The sequence below is a fragment of the Diabrotica virgifera genome, chromosome 9 (genome assembly GCF_917563875.1).
Source record: "Diabrotica virgifera virgifera chromosome 9, PGI_DIABVI_V3a".
NCBI lineage: Eukaryota > Metazoa > Arthropoda > Insecta > Coleoptera > Chrysomelidae > Diabrotica > Diabrotica virgifera.
In genome coordinates this window covers 193,543,961-193,569,583 of record NC_065451.1, presented here as the reverse complement: position 1 = coordinate 193,569,583, position 25,623 = coordinate 193,543,961, and the positions used below count along the sequence as shown (strand labels likewise).

Sequence of the window (25,623 nt, the reverse complement as noted above, 5' to 3'; positions counted from 1 at the left end):
ATCAAGTTATTAAAAATAGAACATTGTTGAAGGAATCAAACAACGGTAAATTGTATAAAATAAATTTTCGGTGACTAATCCTCAATCAGTAGACTTCTGGGCGTTCGTCAGTTTGATAAACTTAAACTTGGACTGTTGACAAATACAATAAATCACCCATGTGGCAAACAGTTTCACCAGTCTAATATAAAATATAGTGTTTCATTCAGTTGTGATTTATTAAATATACCGGATGAACCATACATAATAACCAGTGGCGTAACAAACTCCGCCGGGGACCTCCCGCAGAATTGGAAATAGGGCCCCTTTAAAAAATTACTAAATGCGACTTCTGTAATAAAAACTTATATGTGTTATAACTAAAGACTGGATTATATGCAAAATGCATATGCATATATATGCTGCATATTTCTCATGTTTTTCATAAATGCATATGCCTTGCATATTTGGAGATTTAAGAGCATATAAATGCATATTTTGATGGGAATTTACTCTACCCCATTTAAAAATAAGGTATATATTAGTAACATCAACATCCATTAAAATAAAATGTGAAAGTAAATATTTTGCTGTTAAGCTCCTTTGTTGTTGTACCCATAAACATAATGGGCGTTATTTATAGCTGCAGGTATCATTATCCGGATATTTAAGATTTATAGACTTCTCAGAATTTACAAATTACCTAAGTAAATACCGATTATATTTTGAATAACATTACAAATATTACCTGTACTTTCTGCTGGTGTCGGCCAACTATGAATTATTCTGGGAAAACCAACCAAAACGAAATTTTAAGCATTTTAAGGGTAGGATAGATTATTTTATTTTATGAATGGTTAGTCTTAAATCAATCGCCGATTATTCAACTTTTGTGATTGCAAGTTATTGACTATACTGTGTAAAAAAATCATTTTATTATTATTGTGAAAATGCCTAAAGTAGCAAGGGAAAAATCAAGTCTTCTCAGAAGTTGGATTGGAAGTAACAATCATCTAAAAGTTATCGACAGTGAAAGTATGTTTTGCACCATTTGTGATAAAAAGGTAAGTTCTCCACTTCAATAGATTTTTAAACTTATCAAACTTCTTTGCACATCTATGTGTCTGTCTATTCTAAAATGACAAACCGTCCCATTTCTTCAAAAACTGTTTTTTAAAGTTCGCAACGGTTTGGCTTATACAGAGCGAGGTGTTGAGAGTGGCCCACCCTGTATACTACGGTACACTGACTGTACTTTATTGTTTGACGATTTCAATTTCACTTTGAGAAATAAAAAAAAATTGGGGGAGGTTTAAAAAGTTTGATCATTTTAATGTAGGTATCTATTTACGAAAACATCTAAAACATCATTATCATTATATTCCAGATTCCATGTCAAAAGAAATTCCAAGTAGTTCAACACATAAAAACTTCACTTCACCAAACTAAGCTATCAAAAAATGATAATAAACCTCGCCAGCAGATTCTACAGAACAGTTTGCAGATTCAGAATACGTCAGTTGGGCAAGAAACCTTTGCAAAGGATTTATGCCATTTTTTTTTGAACTGCAATATCCCTCTGCACAAGTTAGAACATAAATCGTGTCAAAACTTTTTAAAAACTTATTGCAAGATTAAAGATAAACCAGCTCAAATACCAAGTTCTTCAACTCTTCGGAAAAAATATGTCAGTGCATGTTACAAAGATGTGATGACGAGTATTAAAAATCAGTTAAAAGCCGAATATCTTTGGATTTCCGTCGACGAAACAACGGATACAAAGGGTCGACAAATTGCGAATCTAATTGTTGGAGTTCTTAACGACTCTGGCGATTTTAAAAACTCATACTTAATTAGTGTAAAATGTTTGGAAAAAACAAACTATGCTACAATAGCTAGATTTGTTAACGAATCCCTAACAAATTTTTTTTTACCTGATCAAGTACCATTTGAAAAAATATTATTAATGCTTAGTGATGCCGCCTCATATATGATGAAAGCTGCATCCAATCTTAAAATCTTTTTCCCTAATTTAATTCACTGTACATGTTTGGCGCACGGCCTAAACAGAGTTGCAGAGAAAGTTAGAATTGAATTTCCCAATGTAAACACCTTAATAAATAATGTAAAAAAAGTATTTCTGAAAGCACCACTACGTGTACAGGTATATAGGGAGATGCTTCCCGATATTCCTTTACCACCAGAACCAGTATTAACCAGATGGGGAACTTGGCTTAAAAGTGCTATATTTTTATCTGAACACTACGACGACATCAAAAGCGTTATTTCAAGTTTTGATCCGACTTGTACCGCTATTGATAACTGTCAAAATATTTTTAAAGAAAAGTCTATTAAAAATCAATTGTTGTATATAAAATCGAATTTCGATATCATTGAAAGTTCAATTACAAAATTAGAGGCTCAAAATTTATGTCTTCACAATAGTATGTCTATTGTTGATTCGGTTAAACAGAAAATAACAAATCTGAATGGGGAAATTGGAGTAAAAATTAAAGATAAACTTGATGACGTTTTAAACAAAAATGAGGGTTTCACTTTATTGCGTTCAATAAATAATATAATAAATTTTGGAAACTTCGATGAAAATATTAATATGGATCCGTCTCTAATAGCAAAGTTTAAATATGCCCCAATTACATCTTGTGACGTTGAGAGATCTTTTTCTGCCTATAAACAAATATTAACAGATAGAAGACATAATATTAGTTTAGAAAATATGAATCAATATATGATTATTTATTGTAACAATAAAAATATGTAAATTTGTTTTATTGTACTCTTTTTATAATATTAGTTTAGAAAATATGAATCAATATTGTAACAATAAAAATATGTACATTTATTTTATTGTACTCTTATTTATCTTGTGGTCAAAATAAAATATTTTGCCGTTTTATTTGTCACAAAACCTGAAGCTAAAAAAATATATTAAGAAATAATAATACAATTTGGTTTAAATTCAAACCTATTTATTTATTTTTATTATTTTTTATTTATTTATGTATTTAACGTAAACCATAAAATTATTCATATAAAAATAAGTGCATATATAAATGCATATTTGCATGTTAATTGTGCATATTCAGCTTGTTTTAAAATGCATATTGCATGCATATTTTAGACATTTTTTAGTGCATATTTTCCAGTCTCTAGTTATAACCCAGTACATGAACGTAAAATATCAATATATTATATCCTGTAATTTTATCACCACCGAAGTTGGTGACCACCGTCTTGTTTGTTTTATAGTGTCACCACCGAAGTGGTCAAGTCAATACTTTTCAAATTATTTGCGAGTAAAAATGCCTATTGCTCAACAAGAAAACCACGTTTGTAAAAAAGTAAGTATATATTTGATCGAAACAAATAGTCTTAGGCAAAAATGTAGCTTTTAAAAAATGGAAGTTACCCGTAAATTTCACCGGATCAAAATGCTTATTTTTGAAAGGGCTCCAGTTAAGAGGGCTTAAACGAGTCACTAATCACGAGTGTATGTAAATTTTGAATAGCCATATCTCAAGCAATTTTTGTCTTAAAGAAAAACAAAATAAAACCATAATATTTATAAAAGCAAAACCTACATTTCTTTGCTATTTGAGATTTTTTTGTATCACTAATACTTTTTACGCTATTTTGAAAAGGGCATTTTTCCAAAAATACTTTTTCTACTATAAATCCAAATTTTTTCAAGAATAGGAACTGTGAACCGGTCAAACTTACAGATCATTTCAACAATACATATATAATATAAAGTAAATAGTAAAGCGCTAACGATTAATTTTATTTTTGGTGCTAAGTAGGGAAAAAGTTTTACGATTTTTTTTACCAAAAAAAGGGACCAACTTTATCTTGAGCGTAACTTGCTTAGTTTTGATGCTAGAAAAATATTATAAATATTCGATTTGGAATTGGACGAATAAGAGCTACAACTTTGCTTTTACTCTGTCGATAGACTACATGAATACACCATTTTTTTAGTTTTTTATAAGCTACATTTGTGCTTAAAATATTTTCTGATAAATTTATTTTGATAAAAAACTTAATTTTTGAGTTACTTGCGAAAACCGCCTGAAAACGTGTTTTTTTTTGTTGAAAAATAAACAATTTCACTCGCAAATAACTTAAAAAATATTGATTAAAAGTTGCAATAGTGAGTCAATTTATCCATTTCCGGACATTCCTCTACAGTACCTATAGTATCTATAGTACTTCCGGTAGTTCACCCTCCAAGTGGAGGGTAAGTAGAACCCAAATCCAAATTGTCAAGCAAATCCGTCGCGCGTCGTGACGCTGATAATTACACTCCAAAACGGTCAATTACTGGGCTATTAGTGTATTCATGCACTTTTTTATTGATGAGTATATTTGATAGAAGTATTGATGAGAGGAACAATTTTCTTCGTGCACTACTATCAGCGAATATATCTACAATTTTATTCATATATATCTATCTGATGAACAACTTCATTTTCAATACTATATCTACTGATTAAAAAATGTTGCGAATGTATGCGTAAAATAATATAAGAATGACACATTTTTACATATAATAGACAAGATGGGGCCCCTGACATATTGGGTCCCCCGCAAGCTTCATGCTGCGGGGGCCTCTGTTACGCCTCTGATAATAACATAACCAACATAAATAATGTGATGAACATGTTGCTGATATGAGCATCATCATCATCACTGGCTTGACAACCGTTTCTGGGTCTTGGCCTGTTAAAGCATTCTTCTCCATTCTGACCTGTTTCGTGCTTTTTTTCTCCAGTTTTTTATTTTTAAGGTCATTATATCATTTTCTATTTGTTTTAAATATCTCAGCTTCGGTCTTCCTCTTGTTCTTTTTCCTACTGGCATCTGTTTGAATATTTTGTTTGGTATTTCGCCTTCTTCCATTCTTTCTACATGTCCCATCCAACGCAGCCGTCCTATTTTAACGAATGTTATGATATCCGGATCCTGGTATATTTTGTATAGTTCAAAGTTGTACCTTCTTCGCCAAATTCCGTTTTCTTTTATGCCCTTATATATGTGTCGCAAGATTTTTCTTTCAAAGGTGGCTAGCAATGTTTCCTCTCTTTTAGTGAGTGTCCAGGTTTCTGAGCCGTATGTGAGTACCGGTCTTATTAAGGTTTTGTATATTTGGCATTTTGTTTTTCTTGCGACGTTATCTGATCTTAGTTGCCGAATTAAGCCATGGTAACTTTTATTGGCAATAAATATTCGCCTCTTCACTTCCTCCGCTACGTTATTATCAGACGTGACTAGGGATCCCAAGTATGTAAAGTTTTTTACCCCCTCAATGTTGTATTCTCGTATTGCTATATTTTGTGGCTGCCTTATTTCTGCGTTTTTACTTACCTGTATATATTTTGTTTTGTTCTGGTACATTTTAAGGCCACTATTTTGTGCAGCTCGTTCTATTTGATTGAATGCCTCTATAATTTCTCTTCTTGATCTTGCAATTAATTCAACATCATCTGCAAATGCTAGTATTTGCACGCTTTTATTTATAATTGTCCCTCGAGTATTGACTGCTGTGTCCCTCATTATTTTCTCGAGTACGATGTTGAACAAGATGCATGATAGAGCGTCTCCCTGGCGTAGTCCCTTTTTCACATCTATTGTTTCCGTTAGTTCGTTTTGTATCCGGATTTTACTTTCTACTTTTAGAGATTCTTTTATCAGTTCTATTATTTGTATTGGTATATTAAATACTATCATTGCTTTTATTAAGAATTCTCGGTTTATATTGTCATATGCGCTTTCGAAGTCTATGAAGAGATGATGTGTGTCGATGTTATGTTCACTTGTTTTTTCGAGGATCTGTCGCAGAACAAATATCTGGTCTATTGTTGACTTCTGTCTACAGAAGCCACTTTGGTATTTGCCAACTATTTTTTCACAATGTGCTGATATGAGCACATTGTATAAGTGGTAGGATATAGAAAGTCTAATGCTCACAATCTTATTGAAGGTTTTTATTTAAACAGTTTTCGGGCGACCGGTTTCGCCGTTTACAGTTTATACGCCATCATCAGGTCCTTCAGAAACTGAACAAGATATCAGTGCAAGAAATATACAGTGTACAATGTGATGTTTGGTTGTAACATTGGGCCCAAGTGTCTTCCACGATTTCAAACTCTCATGAGTATCCAAATATGTGACTTTGTTGCCTAGGTGTTCAGATTTTACTCTCACAAATCAAAAGTGTGTGTGAGAGAAGTCAAAAAGTGCTTATTTTAGTGCAATGCACTAAAAACACAAAAAATATATGACAAAAACAAAGTTGTTTATTAACTGCACAGACGAAAAGAGAATAACAAAACATATAACACGATATACATATATATTTGTTAGTCTCTTTTCATCTGTGCAGTTAATAACCAACTTTGTTTTTGTCATATATTTTTTGTGTTTTTATTGCATTGCACTATAATAAGCAACTCGCAAAACAAAAGCGTTCGCTCAACTGAACGGTAATACAGAAAAACAATGATCTCAAAGCACGCATTAGCAAGTGTATAGTAGTACTAGCTATCTAAGAGACTCATTAATATTCAGCTTAGCGGGTTGTTATTGATCGAGGTGTGAAATTACATAAACAAGGGATCTTCTCATAAAACAGGTAGATCAGTTGAGTGGATTAAAATACAAATAAAATAAGTATTAGAAAAGTGTAAATTCTTCTTCTTCTTCTTGTAGTGCCTATCCGTTTCGGATGTTGGCCTCCATCATGGCAATCTGCACTTTGCACACTGCTGCTCTAAAAAGATTTGTGGTTGTTGTGTTGAACCACGTACGTAGATTTTTCAGCCAGGAAATCCTTCGCCTTCCTGGTCCTCGCTTTCCTTCCACTTTTCCTTGCAAGATTCGTTGCAGCAGTCCATATATTTCACTATTCCTCATGATGTGACCAAGATATTCGATTTTGGCTGTTTTTATTGTTATTAACAGCTCTTTTTCTTTTTGCATTCTCAGCAAAACACCCTGATTAGTAATGTGGTCGGTATAAGATATCTTCAGAATTCGACGATAAAGCCACATTTCAAACGCCTCAATTTTCTTGCAGGTGGCGTCTGTGATAGTCCACGACTCAACTCTGTACAACAGTATAGGAAAGACATAACATCGTAGTAACCTGATTTTTATGGGTATCTACAAGTCATAACATTTGAATAACTTTGCCATTTTTTGAAATGCAGATCTTGCTTTCTCTATCCTACATTTGATTTCTATGGAATGGTCCCAATTTTCATTGACGTTCGTACCAAGGAAGGTGTATGTTTTTACTCTGTGTAAATTAAAGACTATATAAACAGTGCAATATTTACCTTTGGGATTCCGACGGAGATTTCTTTTTTTCCTGGATAGCTAGCGCTGGTACTGGAGCTCGAACTCGATTTATTGTTCCACGGATTCTGCAAAAATACATATTTTTAGATAATGAAAGCCATAAATCACAACAACGGAATATAATATATTTTTCGCCAATTATTAAATACAAATAAGAAAAATGTGCCAATCTTTGGCACTTTTTGGAGACTTGCAAAGTAAAATAATTATCGGCATGGAAGTTTTTACATTATATTAAATAAATAGTACGAATACATAGATATTTAACTATCTTAAGATCAAGATAATAAAATTATAGTTAAAAAAATGATTATAAAAATAATTCCTAAAAATTTTTCTGTGGTAGGAACTAAGAAAACAAAGGTCACACTTTTGGAATACCTATTGGTCTTTTAGCACAGAATAAATAATCCAGTTTACTATTAACTTTCTATTTTCAGTAAGAACTAAATTGACACTACTTTTTGCAATTTGTTGAATATTTGCTAGATAGAGAATATTGCATTTCTCGTATATTCGCAAATAAAGATTACTATTTTTAGATTTTTTACTTAAAAACTAAGTATAATCACATAAATTATAATCACTTAATTACCTATGACAATGAAGTTTAGCCAATGAAACAAAGAACGGAGAAAATGTTAGGTACCTACTAGTAACAGAAATTGATTTCTGGAGAAGAGCAGCAGAGGGAATTGAAAAAGAAGTAGAGGAAAGAGAAATCCTTCCAGGTCTATGGTTAAACAGAGAAGCATGGCGGCTAGGAGTCGGAAGTCGTCGAAGAACGTTGTAAACCAATAGTAGTATTAGTAGTAGGTAGATTACTATTTTATGGCATCTGTCACTTTACGAACCTATGCTCTATTTTTGTGGTTTTACTCATTTTTGTAAATCTTTAAAAATAAAAATGCATGATCCTTAAAATAAAACAATTAGTCTTGTCGGCAGTGAGGGTACAACGGCCTCCCTAACAAAAATATTATTCGTAAATTATTTGTAAATTATATCTTGGTGGTTAGCATGTAAACTTCACGTAAGCACTGATGATGACTGGTAAAACTAGTCGAAAACTAGTTATGTGATTGTGATGTAGCCCTTTTTAGGGATTGTAAATATACCTTTTATAAAGGATTTTACCATTTTTTGTATTACATGGTATACAGCCAACTACAGGAAAACTTTTTCCTTGTGGATTTTTTTGTATGTATTTTGGCCCGTAGAACACGAATTTTTAGGGTCACAGTTGATCCGGATGTCGATAAGATTGTTATAAACAAAGAACTTGAGGAAACACCTAACATCGATTTTTCGCAAAAAAAAACTTTATATTTTTTGGGTCATTCTAAGCAAAAAATGTTTTTTTCGTAGGATGCATAGTTTTCGACATAAACGAGCTTGAACTTTCAAAAAATTGAAAAATTGCAATTTTTGAACCCGAATAACTTTTGATTGAAAAATAAAATAGCAATTCTGCTTACCGCATTTGAAAGTTCAAGTCAAATTCTATCGGTTTTGATTACTTTTATTGCTAAAAATTAATTTTTTTATTGTTAAACAAAGCTATACACACATAGTGATTGAATGATGTTTTCAATGCATTTCTCATTTTAAATCCAACGAGTAGGCGCGCATACAGACAATTTCTACGTAGATTACGTACATTAAAACGCACGCATTGGGCACGGGAAACACTATGTGTTTATGGATTTGTTTAACAAATAAAAACTTAATTTTTAGCAATGCAAATAATCAAAACCGATAGAATTTGACTTGAACCTTCAAATGCAGTAACGAGAATTGCCGTTTTATTTTTTAATCAAAAGTTATTCGGGTTCAAAAATTGCACTTTTTAGATTTTTTGAAAGTTCAACCGCGTTTATCTCGAAAATTATGCATCCTACGAAAAAACTTGTAACACCATTTTTTGCTGAGAATCACCAAAAAAAAAATGTTTTGTTTTGCGAAAAATCGCTGTTATGTAATTCCTCAAGTTCTTTGTTTATAGCAATCTTATGGACATCCGGATCAACTGTTACCCAAAAAATTCGTGTTCTACGGGTCAAAATACATAAAAAAACTTGGGTAAGTCCATCTGAATTAAAGAGGCCGTTGTACCCCCCTGGCGACAGGACTAAATCTCACACACATACCTACCAATTACTGAAAGAACCAACTAAGAAAACATTTCATAGCAAATTAAATAGGATGGTTAAACATGGCCCCATGATATTAAGTGAGAATGCAACATATAATTACATATATTTGTATTTCATTTACCTTAATTTAACTTAAAATGGTGTATCTAAATTTGATGCCCATAATATTCAAAGTAAATAAATATTGCACTACTTATGTAATACAATATTGATCAATACCTACAATTTTCACTTACGTACCTTAAACGAATTTATACATTAGGTTTTGATTTGAACATTTGAAACATTTTTGATTTGAACGTTGATTTGAACACATCTTGCAAAAGCTGTTTGTTAAAATTTGAATGTGTCAGAATTACCTTCATTATTCAATTACCTTCAAATAAATGACAGACTAAAAAATTGGCAACGATTTAGAAAAAAAAAAATTTGATGCCTATTAAAGCAGTCGTAATAGAAACGACAAAAATATAAGTATCGCGAAAAATGAAACTAAAAGAGAGAAGGCTGGTTGAATGGTTTAAAGACCAAAAATGAGACCTAAAGTAAGAAAATAAAGCACAGATAAAGATAAAAATGACACAAACAAAACTAGAGATGATATTGTACCTCTGAAAAAGAGAAGCACCTGGAAAAGGTTAGAAAGAATAGATTACATTGGTATTTGTTCCAGACCATTGGGGAATATAGAGCAACGAAAGAGCATCAGCATCTACTGCATAACAGAAGCATAAATCAGCTTAGTCATAACACGCTTCTTTACTGGACATGTGCCAGTTAAGGAACACCTGCATAAAATGGAGCTGTTTCATGGAGACTTGATCTTCAGACTGATCTGAGATATTTTAAATATAGTATTTAATCAAATATATTATCCAAGACATGGCGAATATGTATGAAGACACATGGTTCAAGTCTGGGCCAAAAGAGGCAGCTAAAGGAGAATATTGAATAAAATCTAGGTTTACAAATTAATCTTTGAGATTTATAAATTAAGAAATTAAATCATTTACCCCAGTCTACATCAATGACATCATTAGTAATTTTTTCACTACTATAACTTTTTTTAGCCCCATCACCCCTCATGCCTTTAGCAAACTTGCTTTTTACACTGTTATCTGTTGTGCATGAAGGCTTAGAACTTTAGCACTAGGAGTCAACTATTTTTTCGAAATTTATCAGAGTATAATATGAACATGATCGATAGTTTTCCAAATATTAGAGTCATGTTTTGTGACTAGAATTTGGACTTATTATTAATGTCTTATTTGTCAAATGCTTTTTCAAAATCAACGTAACAAATATGTACATTCAAATTCATATCCATGCATCCTTCACTGTGAAATTTTTCCATCCATTCCTGTCTGAAATTTTCCCAACCCAAAGCATTTTATGTAAATACATTTGTAAACATTAAGTACCTAATTCTCAAAAGTATTTTAAGGGTTAATGGTTTAACTAATCCTTTGGTTTAACTGGTCCTTTAAAATCGTTTACATTTTTGTCATTGTCAGCTGCAGTAGAAGACATTTCTGTAACCAAAAGGAATAAATGCGAAAGCAGAATTAATTAGGTGCCAAATAGATACCAATAAATCTTGAGGATTTTTATCACTACTTGCCAACTTTCATTCTCCGTATACCTACCTTTAAAATAAAGGAGATAACTTCATTTTGAGCGTAACTCGCTTAGTTTTAATGCTATAAACTTAAAAAAAAGCTTTGTTTTTATTTTTTATAAAACGATTTAAAAACGTTTTAATTAGTTTTTCCCTAAAAATGCTTCATTTTTTGGTTTTTTCACGTTGAAATATACGATTTGGAAGTTGACGAATAAAACGTATTTTTCATGAGCTACAACTTTTCTTGTGCTGGGTCTATGGACTTCACTGATACACAACTTTTTCTTTTGTTTCAATGCTACATTATTGTCAAGAATATTTTTTTCGATAATATACTTAATGTTTGAGTTATTTTCGAAAAACTGCCTGAAAACGTGGTTTATTTGTCGAAAAATAAACATTTTTAATCGCAAATCACTTGAAAAGTATTGACTTACTTAAAAAACTGTATAGAACGAAGTTGCTTAGAATTAGCCAATTTATCCATTTGTGGACCTACTTTAAACGCGCGTTTTTTCACCCCCGTGAAGGGGTGAATGTCACTCCCCAAGTAAAAGCAACCGACGACACAAATTCAACTTTGAAGTAGAGGGTAAGTAGAACCTAAATCCAAAGTTTCATGCAATTCGGAGTTGACCCTGAAAATTACACGGTATCGCCGTATTTCCCGTTCATTTACTGGGCTTTACGGGTTAAAGGTTTAACTTATGCAAAAAGTTTAGTTAAATGTGTCCTTTAAAATCGTTTACATTTTCGTCATTGTCAGCTGCAATAGAAGACATTCTTGTAACCAAAACAAACAAATGCGAAAGCGGAAGTAATTAGGTACCTCAGAGATACCAAACCTTCCGGATTTTTATCAGCACGTGCCAACTTTCATTCTCCGTATACCTACCTTTAAACATTAAAGCCAACTTCTATTTCCAAATATATCAAAGCCGACATTCCGATTTCGTTTTATTCCTATTAAATAAGTTGCGAAGCCTAAAAATAGTGTCTTGTCTTTTACCCTCGGGATTCATCAAATATATGACAGCAATTAGGTAGTGACTAATAAGTCACATAACGGATTCATTTACATACCGTAACTGTTCAAAATTTGTAGAAATATGAATGTATGAACAACGTAAAATTACGATTAGTAAAGCGACATGGCAATATCTAGAAATAGTCACGAATAGAAATAAAACATGAATTACTTTTTTCTGCGTTGGGTTAAAATGAGAAGTCAGATGTTTCTAATATCTTATTCATTTTTAAAGTAAACGAAATGTATCACTTCATCTATAAAATAACACTAAATGACTCTACTTGTGAAAGTGCTTGGCACCATCGCATTTCAGATCAATTTACTGTAACAAAAGGCTTGGGACATGGAGATTATTTATTCACTACATTATTCAACTTCAAATCTCAGAAAACTAAAACAATAGTAGGTAGTTAGTAAAGAACCCAGCAAATATAAAATAAAAATTGATGGCATCACTATTGGACAGTATTGGACATAAAATACCTTGGAATTATACTGTCCAGCTTTGGATGAACTTATGAAGTCTCGACCCATAATTTATTTTTGACCACCTATCTCCAATACGTCTTACACATCAGTACCACTTTGGTCCTTATCTTCCTTAACTTGGTTCCCTATTTTTTCTTTCATAGTCTTGCCGGAAGTCTAGAAACAGATTCGGTTACACTTTGTAACGTTCCTGTTTTCTTTGAGAAAAATTTTTTACTTTTGTTCAAAATTTTTCTGATGGTCGAGGGGAGTGTGTAACATCCCATCTTCTATTAGTTTTAACTTGCTTTTTCGTTAAAAACTTGTTTGGCGCCCTCTTTCATTATCGTCTTTTATTATCTACAGCTATATTATGATCTATAGCTGTAGCACTCTCCTCCTTTGGCCGTTTTAGGGATGTTTGATATCAAGTCTTTTTATATTTAGGTGGCAGTTCGTTCTTCTCTTCTAAAAAAACAATTCAACAAGACAGAAACTCATCCATTTTTTATTGTCATTAGAAATTTCTTTATTTTAGTTGGTGTTATTCAGATTTCTTCTATAAAAGAGGTCTCTTACTGGAGACATATCTGTTTTGGAGAGAAAGTTCTGATACTTTTATTGTTCTCCATGCTTCGCTTGCTCTGGTAAAGCCTGTGCCGTGGTTTATTTGTAATTTATTGTCCCATGTTTCATTTTTTGCCTTTTTACAGCATCGTCTGTAGTATTTCCGATATTTTATTTCTTTTGTCATTAGCCAAAGTTATGTGCCCGTTTTTTTTTCTGACATCTTTACTATAATGTCTTAACTACACCATTATTTTGTATTCCTTTGATCTAGTATTCGTTCTCCAAAGAGTTCGGAATACTTTGACAATTATAATATCTACGTCTTTTGACTTTATTGTAATATTTAGCTAATAGGGAAATATATTCATTGCATACAATAAGACGTAATTGCATTCCAAACTGTAAATTGAAGTCGGAAAATTCTGCAAAGAAAATGATCCGTCTAGATTCTGTTGAATACGCATGTTATTTTGAAGAAGTAAAAATATCGCCAGTTGCATGGAAAGACAACAAAACAGTGCATTTGTTATAAACATATTCTGGTGACTTACCTAAAGAAAAAATTGAGAAATATGACAGAACGACAAAACAGATTCATTGTGAAATTCCGTTTGGTTTTCATTAAATTCTTTACACCAAAATAAGTTAAAATTAATTAAAATGTATAAACATTTTCAATTTCTTTGAAACACGAAAATGCAGCAGCTGCATAATACTCTGGTTAAATCGGAGAGTGTAGGAAGAGTCTATACCGATTTCGGAGGTTTTTTTCCTCCTCATCAGTAGTCCCATATCCTCTTCTCTCCGATTTCCCCAGGTATCATACTTTGGGCCTTTCCGTATTGCAAAGAAAGAAATGTCACGGATGAACTAGAGCCATCTACCGAAATACAAAATAAGTTATCAATCGAAGTAGTACCAGATTGACAACAAGTGGAATACTTTCTTTGGTTACAACCTCCCGAGATTTTCAAAAATTGTAAATCATACAGGATGCCGAGGAAATTAAGATCAGAGAATTTTAAATAATTCACAACCCATCTGCTCAACGTGGTAAAAGTTCCAACAAGAAACATTCCTTAGTACTCAACAAAAGAGTAAATGAATTAAAATGTATAAACATTTTCAATTTATTTGCAATACGAAAATGCAGCAGCTGCATAATACTCTGGTTAAATCGGAGAGTGTAGGAAGAGTCTATACCGGTTTCGGAAAGGCCCAAAGTAAGATACATGGGGAAATCGGAGAGAAGAGGATAGGGGTCTACTGATGAGGACAAAAAAACCTCCGAAACTGGTATAGACTCCTCCTACACTCTCCGATTTAACCAGGGTATTATGCAGCTGCTGCATTTTCGTGTTGCAAAGAAATCGAAAATGTTTATACATTTTTTTTTCTTTACACTATTTCACATAGGCGGTAACAGCGACCGGGACCTTCATTTTTGAATGCTGCTAGGCCGACACTGAACATCACAGCGAGGCGAAACTGGTGGCGTAAGAGAGAGGAAGGGTTGATGTGTAAGGCAGTGTTGCCAGATTTCTCCCAATATGTCGCACTCTTTCTCAGCAGCATATGGAATTTTTTTTACGAATGACCAGTGGCGTAGCTAGGGTGGGGCGGAGGGGGCGGTCCACCCCGGGTGTCACCCGTTCGGGGGTGACACCCGGGAGACACGATCACAAAATCATGAATCGTTAATTTGTAACTTTACTCACTTTACAATCAAAATACAATTCGACATTATTTTGTGAACACACGAAACCGGGAAAAGTCGAGGTCAAAGGGGCATTTTTGGATTTTTTACGTTAAAAGCAAAAATGTAGTTGATCTAAGCACAGAATAAATAACCATACAGAAGCGAAACTCCTGCCGAAAACGGTAACATAATTTTCATGCTCATGTGTCAACGTAACTGGTACAACCTCACTTTTGCGACTGACGTGGCAGTTGTTTATAGTTAAATTTTATATTTATATATGTTTTATTTTATATTTTATTTATATTTTATAGTTAAATTCTATATTTCATATTTAATTAATAACAACTTGTCAAAAATATTACCTAATTTGGAATGGTCTATTCCTTAGAACATCAAATTCTATTCTGTAACTGGTGTACAAGGTCAAATATTTCGGTCCCAACAAAATCAATGGAAATGACAGTCAAATTCGCTTCTGTGTGGTTATATATTCTGTGATCTAAGTAACGAAATTGTGAAGAAGCTTGAAATTGATGATTTAGATGTTATGAAGTACCGTTCACAGAGATACGATAATGCAATACGATAATTATGAGCAGCGTACATGGAGAAATACAAGCTATTATTAAAGCAAGAAACAAAAAGGCTATTTTCATTTGATGTATTGATCATTTAATTAATTTATGTGGCCAGCACTTTTTTGTACAAAATACATCTAGTGTAACATGTTTCAGAACACTAGAGGCAATTTTTAATTTTTCCTTCGTTTGCCACTAGCTGCTGGGAAGTGCTTATTAAACACAGCAAAGCATCTGTTAAGCGACTATCCACAACGCGTGGGAGTACTCACTATGCCGCAGTTAAAGTATTCACAGAACATTTTGATAATGTTGTTGCTGCAATTGAAGATGTTGTTCTGAAGCCATTTTCTTGTGGTATTTTTATAATCAAGTATATTCAAATATATTATATTTGTATATTCAGTATTATTTTGTATTTTGACAACGACACCCGACTTGGGCGTCGAAACGTTAATAAAATCATTTTTAGGTAAAATTGTGGCTTATTTCCCATTTGAATATACTTGATTGCAATTGAAGAATTATGCATGTCATCAACAAGAAAATTTAGACACCAGAAGTGTGGCCCATAACCTTATGCCCGCTATGAGAAATCAATTTTTGTCAGATTGAACTGCAAAGTAAAGGCATAACCGTTAATCAGTCAACGACCAAAATAGGAGAATTTCGTCTTTATATTGAAGAAAAACGTGGTCATATTATATATGAAGCAATAGATTTTGTTATGAAAAGATATGACAACGAAGACATTCCCACCTAAAAACGACTTCGACGTCAAAAACGAATGAATGGTGAGTTGGCTATCGGTATAGGACTCACACTTCAAACCGAACTTCAAAAGGATGTGTTGGAATGGTTTGACCTATCCAATGTTGAAACCAAATTAAAGTCCATTCAAGATGTGGCTTCATTGTTCGAGGTTGTGCACAGGAGGAGACACATACTTTGCTTTTCACGAACAGTGAACAGTTAAAATTAACTGTTTCAACATTTTGTGATTTTTACCATGAAAAAGTATTAGAAGCAGATTTGCTGTTAGAAATACCAAGGTTCAGACGACATTTATAAGCGGCCAATATTACAGCCTCTCAATGGTTTTCTGTAGACTTTTTTAAAATTTATTGTGGAATGGGATTTCATGGAATCCCTCCCATACTTAATGGTCGCACTAAAATTGTTTATGACTATTTGTGTATTGGTTGCTTCATGTGAGAGAAGTTTTAGTAACTAAAATTAATGCAGAATTACTTGCGAGCAACAATAACGCAAACAAGGCCAAATAACCTCGGTGCAATTTCATTAACTATAACTAATTATTATTTTTTTTTTCATTATACAAAACATACATTTATCGGATTATCGTTGATTTTCACAATCTTTATATGTATTTAGAATTTGGGGTGACACCATCGATTACCGCCCCGGGTGTCACCCATGCTAGCTACGCCACTGCGAATGACCCTCTTACAACCGAACACACGCAAGTATCTTCTTTTTTGACAATACAGAACATTGCACGATAGGGTTAATCCAAAATTTGTTCATGAAAAAATATTGTTTCTTGAACTCAATATACTATCCGCAAACCATACTATGGACGATACCCCAGCGACCTTGCATTGAGGTATCTGGCAAAGGTGCTTGCAAAACGATTTGCTAAAATATACAAACATGCTCCAAAAAGTGTTTGATACTAAATATAATGCCGACTCCTACGATATGCAGTAACCGTCATGTTGGTGTTGGTGTTCGATTAATGTCCCCTGGTTTAGTTTTTCCGCTTTGCTTTGAAATATACAGCGAGAAATGTTTAAGAAAAATAAGCTACTTTCTATGTAAACCGCAACTTGTTTTAAAACATTTTTTTCTGCAGCTGTCCCGAAAACTAAACTTTTGGTATGATTTATTAAATTGAAAGTTCCACTTTACACAAATAATACCGAAAGCAACTATTTTCGAGACGAATTTTTTCACTTTTGGAACGATTTTTTGTTTTCGCCCAATTTTGCAAAAATGGGAAAACGTTGAATTATCCACGTCCGTCGTCCGTCCGTCGGTCTGTTGGATATATTATTCGACGTGCCTCAGCAAGACAAGAAAAAATGTATAATTTTGGTTTTTATATAATTGTCATATCAGTGGAATCAGCGTCATATCATAGTCGCAGGAATAGTACATGTGACACATCAATCGAAGAGTATTGAAAAGTCGAGCTTGACTCTTTAGTCCCGGTTTTGAAATCATTACCGTTTAAACAATTATGACTGGTTCAGAGAAATAAGGAAAAAAATATCCTGTTGGTGACACAACCTCCTCCAGGCTGAAACCAAATTTTTTTAGTAGTATGGACATCCATATTAATAACCTATATGTTTCCTGCAGCCGATTTTGATGATATACATGGTTATAAACAAATGAAGATCAAAAAACGGTAAATTTTCGCTTTTTTCGTCTATTACCAAAAAGTTAAGTATTTTAAACAAATTTGAGAGTGACAAACTCATAAATCGTATAAAAAACTTCAATATGGCGTTCACTGAATATGACTATCCTTATTGGTTGCTTAGAACATTGCAAAATAAATAATAAACTTTGAGTTTATATAAATATTCATAACTTATGTAAAAATTAATTTAGAACGTTCTTATTACACAGAATTCTGAGACTTCTTGTGCTTAAATTATATTTTAAATTTCAAAACAATTGGTCAAATAGTTTAAAAGGTATTTAATTTGTTTATCCCAAATTAATTATTTTGCAACGCTATAAGTCAGAAAATGATGAAGTTACACTAATCCTTTGGATAGTTTATGAAAGAAGAAGATTTATACTATTAATTTATTAAAAAAAATGACAAAAAATAATTCCAAAAACTGCAAAATTATTTCGCAAAAACATGTGAATTAAAAAAAGGGGGGGCTAACTTCGTCCCTAATTGTCCTAGGACAATTATTTTTCCTTCTAAATATGTATAAAAATTCAGTCTTTCCAAATATGAAAAAATAATTTTTCTACAGATAACGGTTAAAAAGTTATTCTAATTGTTTTTAAGTAAGCAAAAAATCGATGTTCTTGCAAAATAATTTTACACTGTTTAAAATTACTTTTTGTAATTTTTTTTAATTAAGTCAGTTGTATAAATGTTCTTCTTCCATAAACTGTCAGAAGTCTTACTGTAACCTCATAATTCTCTGACTTTAGTGTTACAAAAAAAAAATGAATTTGAAACAAATTAAATAAATAACTGTTAAACTATTTGACCAATTGCTTTGAAATTTAAAATATATTTTAAGCACCAGAAGTTTCAGAAATTCGTGTAATAAGAAGGTTCTAAGTTAATTTTTACATAAGTTATGAATATTTATAAAAACTCAAAATTTATTATTTATTTTTCAATTTTCTAAGCACCAATAAGGATAGACATATTCAGCGAACGCCATATTGAAATTTTTTAGACGGTTTATGAGTTTCTTACTCTCAAATTCGTTTAAAATGCTAACTTTTTGGTTATAGAATAAAAAAGCGAAAATTTACTGTTTTTTGATCTTCATTTGTTTATAACTATGTACTATGTATGTTTATAAACAAATGAAGATCAAAAAACAGTAAATTTTCGCTTTTTTAGTCTATAACCAAAAAGTTAGCATTTTAAACGAATTTGAGAGTAAGAAACTCATAAACCGTCTAAAAAAGTTCAATATGGCGTTCGCTGAATATGTCTATCCTTATTGGTGCTTAGAAAATTGCAAAATAGCGAAAACACTTTCGAACACTTTTATGCGACAAGCGCTGTCATAATAAAGCTACAAGTTGATATTGTCTTTAAGTTAGTCTAAGTCTACCTACTTATATACTCAAAATAGTTCCAAAGTAAACAAGTAACTGGACTTCGTAAGTCCTGATTTTTCACCCAATGTGACCTCAAGTCGATATTTGACATCTTTATGTAACATTACGTCGACTGATATAGGATTCACTAATTTTGAGTCATTTTTACAAAACTTTCGGTCTAGTCCAGAGAAATAAGATTTTTCTCGTGACACATCCCCCTCCAGGCCAGGCCGAAAGCAAATTTTTTGAGTAGTATGGACATCTATAATAGATGTTTTGTAAAAATGACTCAAAATTAGTGAATCCTATATCAGTCGACGTAATGTTACATAAAGATGTCAAATATCGACTTGAGGTCACATTAGGTGAAAAACCAGGACTTACGAAGTCCAGTTACTTGTTTACTTTGGAACGATTTTGAGTATATAAGTAGGTAGACTTAGACTTAAAGACAATATCAACTTGTAGCTTTATTATGACAGCGCTTGTCGCATAAAAGTGTTCGAAAGTGTTTTCGCTTTTCCATTTCAAAAATGCCTTTTAAAAATTCATAAAACAATATTATTAATCACAAAGAAGAAATTACTGATACTTGTAGTTGATTTGCTACGAAACAGCCATGACCCCTAGACTACATCTAACAACTTTACTGCTGTTGATAATGGTGATAACAATATACAGTGATGAGTGCCCTAAGAACCAGCAAAATAACGCAAAAAATGGAAAATATAATACTTTATCAAATAAAAAGAGATGAAACAAGTAGAGGTGGTAATTCTCGACAGAAACCTATAAATGTACATTACATTACATTACCACTATCTATAATTTCCCACAACAATAATTTCTTCATTTATATTCAATGATAAGACACCACATTTTTATGGAGTACCGAAAATTCATAAAGCGAATATTCCACTTTGACCCATTTGTAGTACCATCAATTCTCCTTGTAGTGAGTTCTCAAAATTTTTATTAAATATTATAAAACCATTTGCAAATAATAATGACACATTTATAAAAAATACACAACATTTTTTAAACAAATTAACAAATATTGAATTTAATCCAAATAATATTTTAGTAAGTTTTGACATAAACAGTTTATTTACAAATGTGCCATTAGATAAAACTTTAAACATAATTAAAACGAAGTTAGAAAATGATAATACATTGACAACTAGGACAAAACTAAATGTATCAGCTATAATGGAGTTATTGACATTATGTACTAATAATACCTATTTTCAACTAAATAATGAATTCTATAAACAAAATTTTGGTCTAGCAATGGGCTCTCCTTTATCTCCATTATTGGCTAATATATTTATGGAGGATTTCGAAACTAATATCATTTCTAAACAAAATTTAAAACCCACAGTATGGTGGAGATATGCAGATGATGTGTTTTCAATATGGCCTCATAGATCAGAATTGTTGGATACATTCCTGAATATTATAAACGATCAAGAAGAGACAATAAAATTTACAATGGAAAAGGAATACAATAACACTTTGCCTTTCCTCGATGTTTTAGTCTCAAAGAAGGATACTGGATATGAGACTCAAGTGTATAGAAAACCAACACACACCAACAGATATCTCAATTACAAATCAAATCACAACATCAACGTTAAAAAGGGAATCATTAAATCCTTATATGATAGAGCCAAAATTACTTGTTCTAACGAAAATTCATTTTTAGAAGAAAAACAATTTTTAACATCTGTTTTATTAAAAAATGATTATCCTTTATCGTTTATAAATAAGGAATTGACAAGATTAGATCGAATGGAACAGAACAACGTAGAACGGGATCCTACAACATTCACAAGAAATAATACGAGGAAAATAACAATACCATATATAAAAGGACTATCCGAGAAACTTAAAACGATAGGAAATAAATTCAACATTTCAACAACATTCAAAACAACAAACACATTGAGATCTATTCTATCTAAAACTAAACCTAACAATGAACAAGAAAGAACAAAGAATTGCATTTATAGAATACCTTGTGAATGCGAACAATTTTATTTAGGTGAAACATCAAGACCATTAAACGTTAGAATAAGTGAACATCAGTCTTATATTAAAAACAGAGAATTTGATAGATCTCAGATATGTCAACACGCATGGGATAATGAACATAGAGTTCAGTGGAGAGATTCAAGTATAGTCCTGAAAGAATCAGATAGTAAAAAGAGAAACATCAAAGAAGCGGCTCTAATTATGCTAAATGAAACCAATTGTGTCGCAAATTCCTCGGTAGAATGCAGTAGGATGTGGTTACCCATACTGAAAGAGGAAGTCAATAGAAAGAAAATACCACGATTAGTAAGTCAATAACATATCGAGTTAGTACAAATTTTATATTTTAGTATTACTTATTGTATATCTATGTAATATTAATATAATTTATAATTTAAACATATTAAAGTCAGAATTTGGTATTAGTTTTTTGAAGGTAGATTAAATGTAAGACCAAATACTTACGATGTCGGGATAGTATCACGAGGTTTTTTCCTGGTTTTCCCTCGTGATTTACTATGGAATCTCTAACGCGAGAATTTTACTGTCATCGTTGCATTTGGTTGTCTTTTTAAAGACAGATCACATGCTATGATTTTTTTGCGCCGGATATTCTTGAGTTGGGATTGATTTCATGTAATCGAATGAACTATCTTTTAGTAAAGTCGTCCCAGGAACGCAACTCATAAATATTGGCGATATCATTTTAAAGTCTTCTACTTTAAAATGTATAATATACGTCTGAATTGCCAATATAAATGAGTCAGATTAAATAAATTATTAGAAGAATTTTTTTACTTAGCAACAACATGTTTGTTTTATTTTAATAGTATTTTGTATTTTGACAACGAAACCCGATTTGGGCTTCGAAACGTTAATAAATTTGGTGCTTCAGAACAACAATAATTTCCCACGTTTAGATGTTAGCTACATAGCTGACTTCATTCATAATTATACGTATGACGTCGAACTATACCATTTATTTTTTATTTCGCATAAAGGAAAAACTGATTGAAGACAATAAAGCAAATGTAAATAAAACACTCTAATTAGTAGTACCTAATTTTTTAATCCAAAATTAAATTATTATTGATCAAGAATAATAATTTCTACGTGAGGAAATTAAAATCAAATTAGGTTTTTCGACGTCATCCGTATAATTATGACTTGTGACTGATGTCAACTAGCTACGTATAAAAATTATATAGCTTTATCTCATACTATCGCACAACTTAATTTATTTTCCATCTTTGGGTTATTTTGTCGATTCTTGGCGCACTCATCACTTTATAATAAATAAAATATGCCAAAGTTTAAACCTCACTTTTTACTTATAAACAATACAGTAACGAACGCGCTAATAACCGACAGAATAACGCAAAAGATGCAAAATACATTAGTGACATAAAAAGAAATAAAACTAGTGGAGGTGGGAGATTTAGCGATGAAAATCTACAAATTTACATTCTACTTATTGTTTCCCACCTTTAGACGTATCGGACGCGTTTGAAAACTGCCACTGTAGTGGAGTCACTGAAGGTTTTCACCTCCGATTTCGTTGAACCTCCATCGATTTTCATGAAAATTGGTGAGTAATTAGAGGATACCTCAAGGAACAAAGGTGACATGATGCCAACTTGCGCTTTTACCCTGGGGGTGAATGCCACCCCTTCTCGGGGTGAAAATTATTTTATTAAAAATAATACCATAAATCGATAGAGGGACAAATTATAAGCAGAATTTGTTATATCAAGTTATTAATATAAATCAACACTTTTTGAGTTATTAAAGACCAAAGATTTTATTTTTTAGTAAAAAAAATGCATATTTTAAATCGGTTTTTCACGTATAACTCAAAAACTATAAGCTTTTACAAAAGAGTTATTCTTACTGAAATTGATGATAATAAAAAACTGAATACATTCCTCACTTAAAGAACTAAACTAATGTTAGTTCAAAGTGAGTTATTGGCAATTGAATGTGTATTTTTTTCGACGAGTACCTAAATCTAAGTATTCAAGCTTAAATAACGGGAAAACGATGCAATGTATAAAATATACCTGCTAATTATTTGTCAACGTACTTCAGAATAGCTATTAAATGAGCTTCAGAACAAGTTAATGGCGTCAAAATTACGCAAGTTATGATGAAAATAAAAGAACCCTTTCGAATTTTTTAGGAAAAAGTGAAAAATAAAACATACGCCATTTCCACAAAAATTAAAATTTATAGTAATCCTTACAAGAACTTCTTTATGTTAGCATAAGTAATGATTTCAATGATTTTGACCAGTTTAGAATGCATATTTCTGAAAAAAAAGATATAATTAAAAAAAAATCATAATTTTTAAAATAATTTTAATTTTCATATTCTTTTGATAACTCCAAAAATACTCAATATACGTAAAAAATGATAAATACCCAAATTTTAGTTTTTTCTGTGTCAAATATTTTACCTGTTTTACTATTTCCATAGGGTAAAAAATAACCGAAATAGAAACGTTTAAATCTTAAATTTTGCTGTGAAAACCATGCAACCGGGGCCATTTAACCTTTTATTTAAAAAAAAATAAGGGGTCTAAAAGATTAAATTCAACGTGGTTAAATAGCTCTTGGAATTAAATTTCAAACGGTTTTTAGATAAACCTGATATCTTAAAAATAGATGGAGTTATTAAAAAAAAAACAATAACATTTTTTGGAAACATTTTAAAAAAATAAATTTTGAAAAAATTTTGGTGCATAAATTTTAATGCTACCAACATGTTCGGGGGCTTGTTTGATAGATATTTTTAAGTACTTTGACATATGTTTAATAAGTTTATGTTATAAAATGCATAATTTTCCCGTTATTTTAGCTTGAATAATTAGATGTTTTTACTCGCCGAAAAAAATATATATTCAATTACCTATAACTCACTTTTAGTTAACATTATAAGGTTTTTCTAGTAAAGGGTTATTTAGTTTTTTATTAGCTTCAATTTTGGTAATAATAACTTTTTTGTAAAAACTAATAGTTTTTGAGTTATTGATGAAAAATCGGTTAAAAACATGCATTTTTCTCAAGAAAAATTAAAATGTTTGATCTTCAATAACTCAAAAAGTTTTGATTTATTTTAATAACTTTATATAACAAATGTTTCTTAGAATTTGTCCCTCTATCGAATTATGGTTATTTTCAATAAAATTATTTTCACCCCCCGAGAAGAGGTGGCATCCACCCCCAGGGTAAAAGCGCAAGTTGGAACCATGTCACCTTTGTTCCTTGAGATGTCCTTTAACCAGTCACCAATTTTCATGCAAATCTATGGAGGTTCAACGAAATCGGAGGTAATAGAGAGTAGTGATGTAACGAATGTCATTTTTTGAACATTCGCGAATACGAATGCGAATGCGAATATCTGCTACCGACATTCGCGAATGCGGATGCGAATGCGAATATTCAGTTTTTATTAAATTTGTTTCTATTTTTGTAATGTTTCCTAAATTTGTAATGAAAAGTTAATTGATATTTAGTGTAAATCAATCTGAATCTTAAGCTTTATTCCATAATACCAAATAATAAAAAAAAATGAAGGCTGATAATGTGATTATACAAGGTTAAGTTCTATCTATCTATTGCCCTTCATTTGTCCAAAGTTGAACGTAGGCCTTATTTTTCCACTCTAGTCCCTGTGTATCTTTTTAGGTCATCCGACCATCTCGTCTGTGGTCTGCCCCTTTCTCTTTTGTAGTCCTAAGGTTTTCAGTGAGTCTTCATTCGTCTTTGTCTTCCATCTTCCGTCTCTTTGTGTGCTGTTGTGTCCTGCATATTTCCATTTGAGAGTAGCTGCATGTTTGAGGTTAAGTTACCTTTTCTTAATAAAAAAAGATGAATAGATTTTGATTTTATTAACCTAATATTATTTTAAAATTATTTTTTTCTGGTTTTCATATTCGCAAAACATTCGCACAAATTTTGCGAATGCGGATGCGAATGCGAATATGCAAAAACATGCGAATATTCGCGAATGCGAATGCGAATACGAATATTCGTTACATCACTAATAGAGAGATATCGCAAATGCATTTTTATCGCACGCTAATAGCGGAATACGCTATTTTGACATGTACGCAAGCGCAGAATGAATGTTACGCTAATACCGGATAGCGTGTCCCGCTATTTAGGTTGAAATAAGGGACGGTAATAACGTTAACGCTAATTTGACATTTGGGATGAAACATAAAAATAATGTATAGAATACAAATTTTATAAACTAAATACTGTGAATCA

General features: G+C 31.8%; 1 protein-coding gene across 3 annotated transcripts in view; it reads right to left on the bottom strand.

Annotated features, from left to right (window-relative positions):
- Positions 1–25,623, bottom strand: part of LOC114335223 (FH1/FH2 domain-containing protein 3) — an 843,862-nt gene that overhangs the window by 781,045 nt on the left and 37,194 nt on the right. For all 3 annotated transcript variants that reach the window (XM_050661657.1, XM_050661656.1, XM_050661658.1), the window contains exon 2: positions 7,338–7,424. In XM_050661657.1, the coding sequence (XP_050517614.1) occupies positions 7,338–7,424 (87 nt within the window). The remainder of the gene's footprint in view (positions 1–7,337; positions 7,425–25,623) is intronic.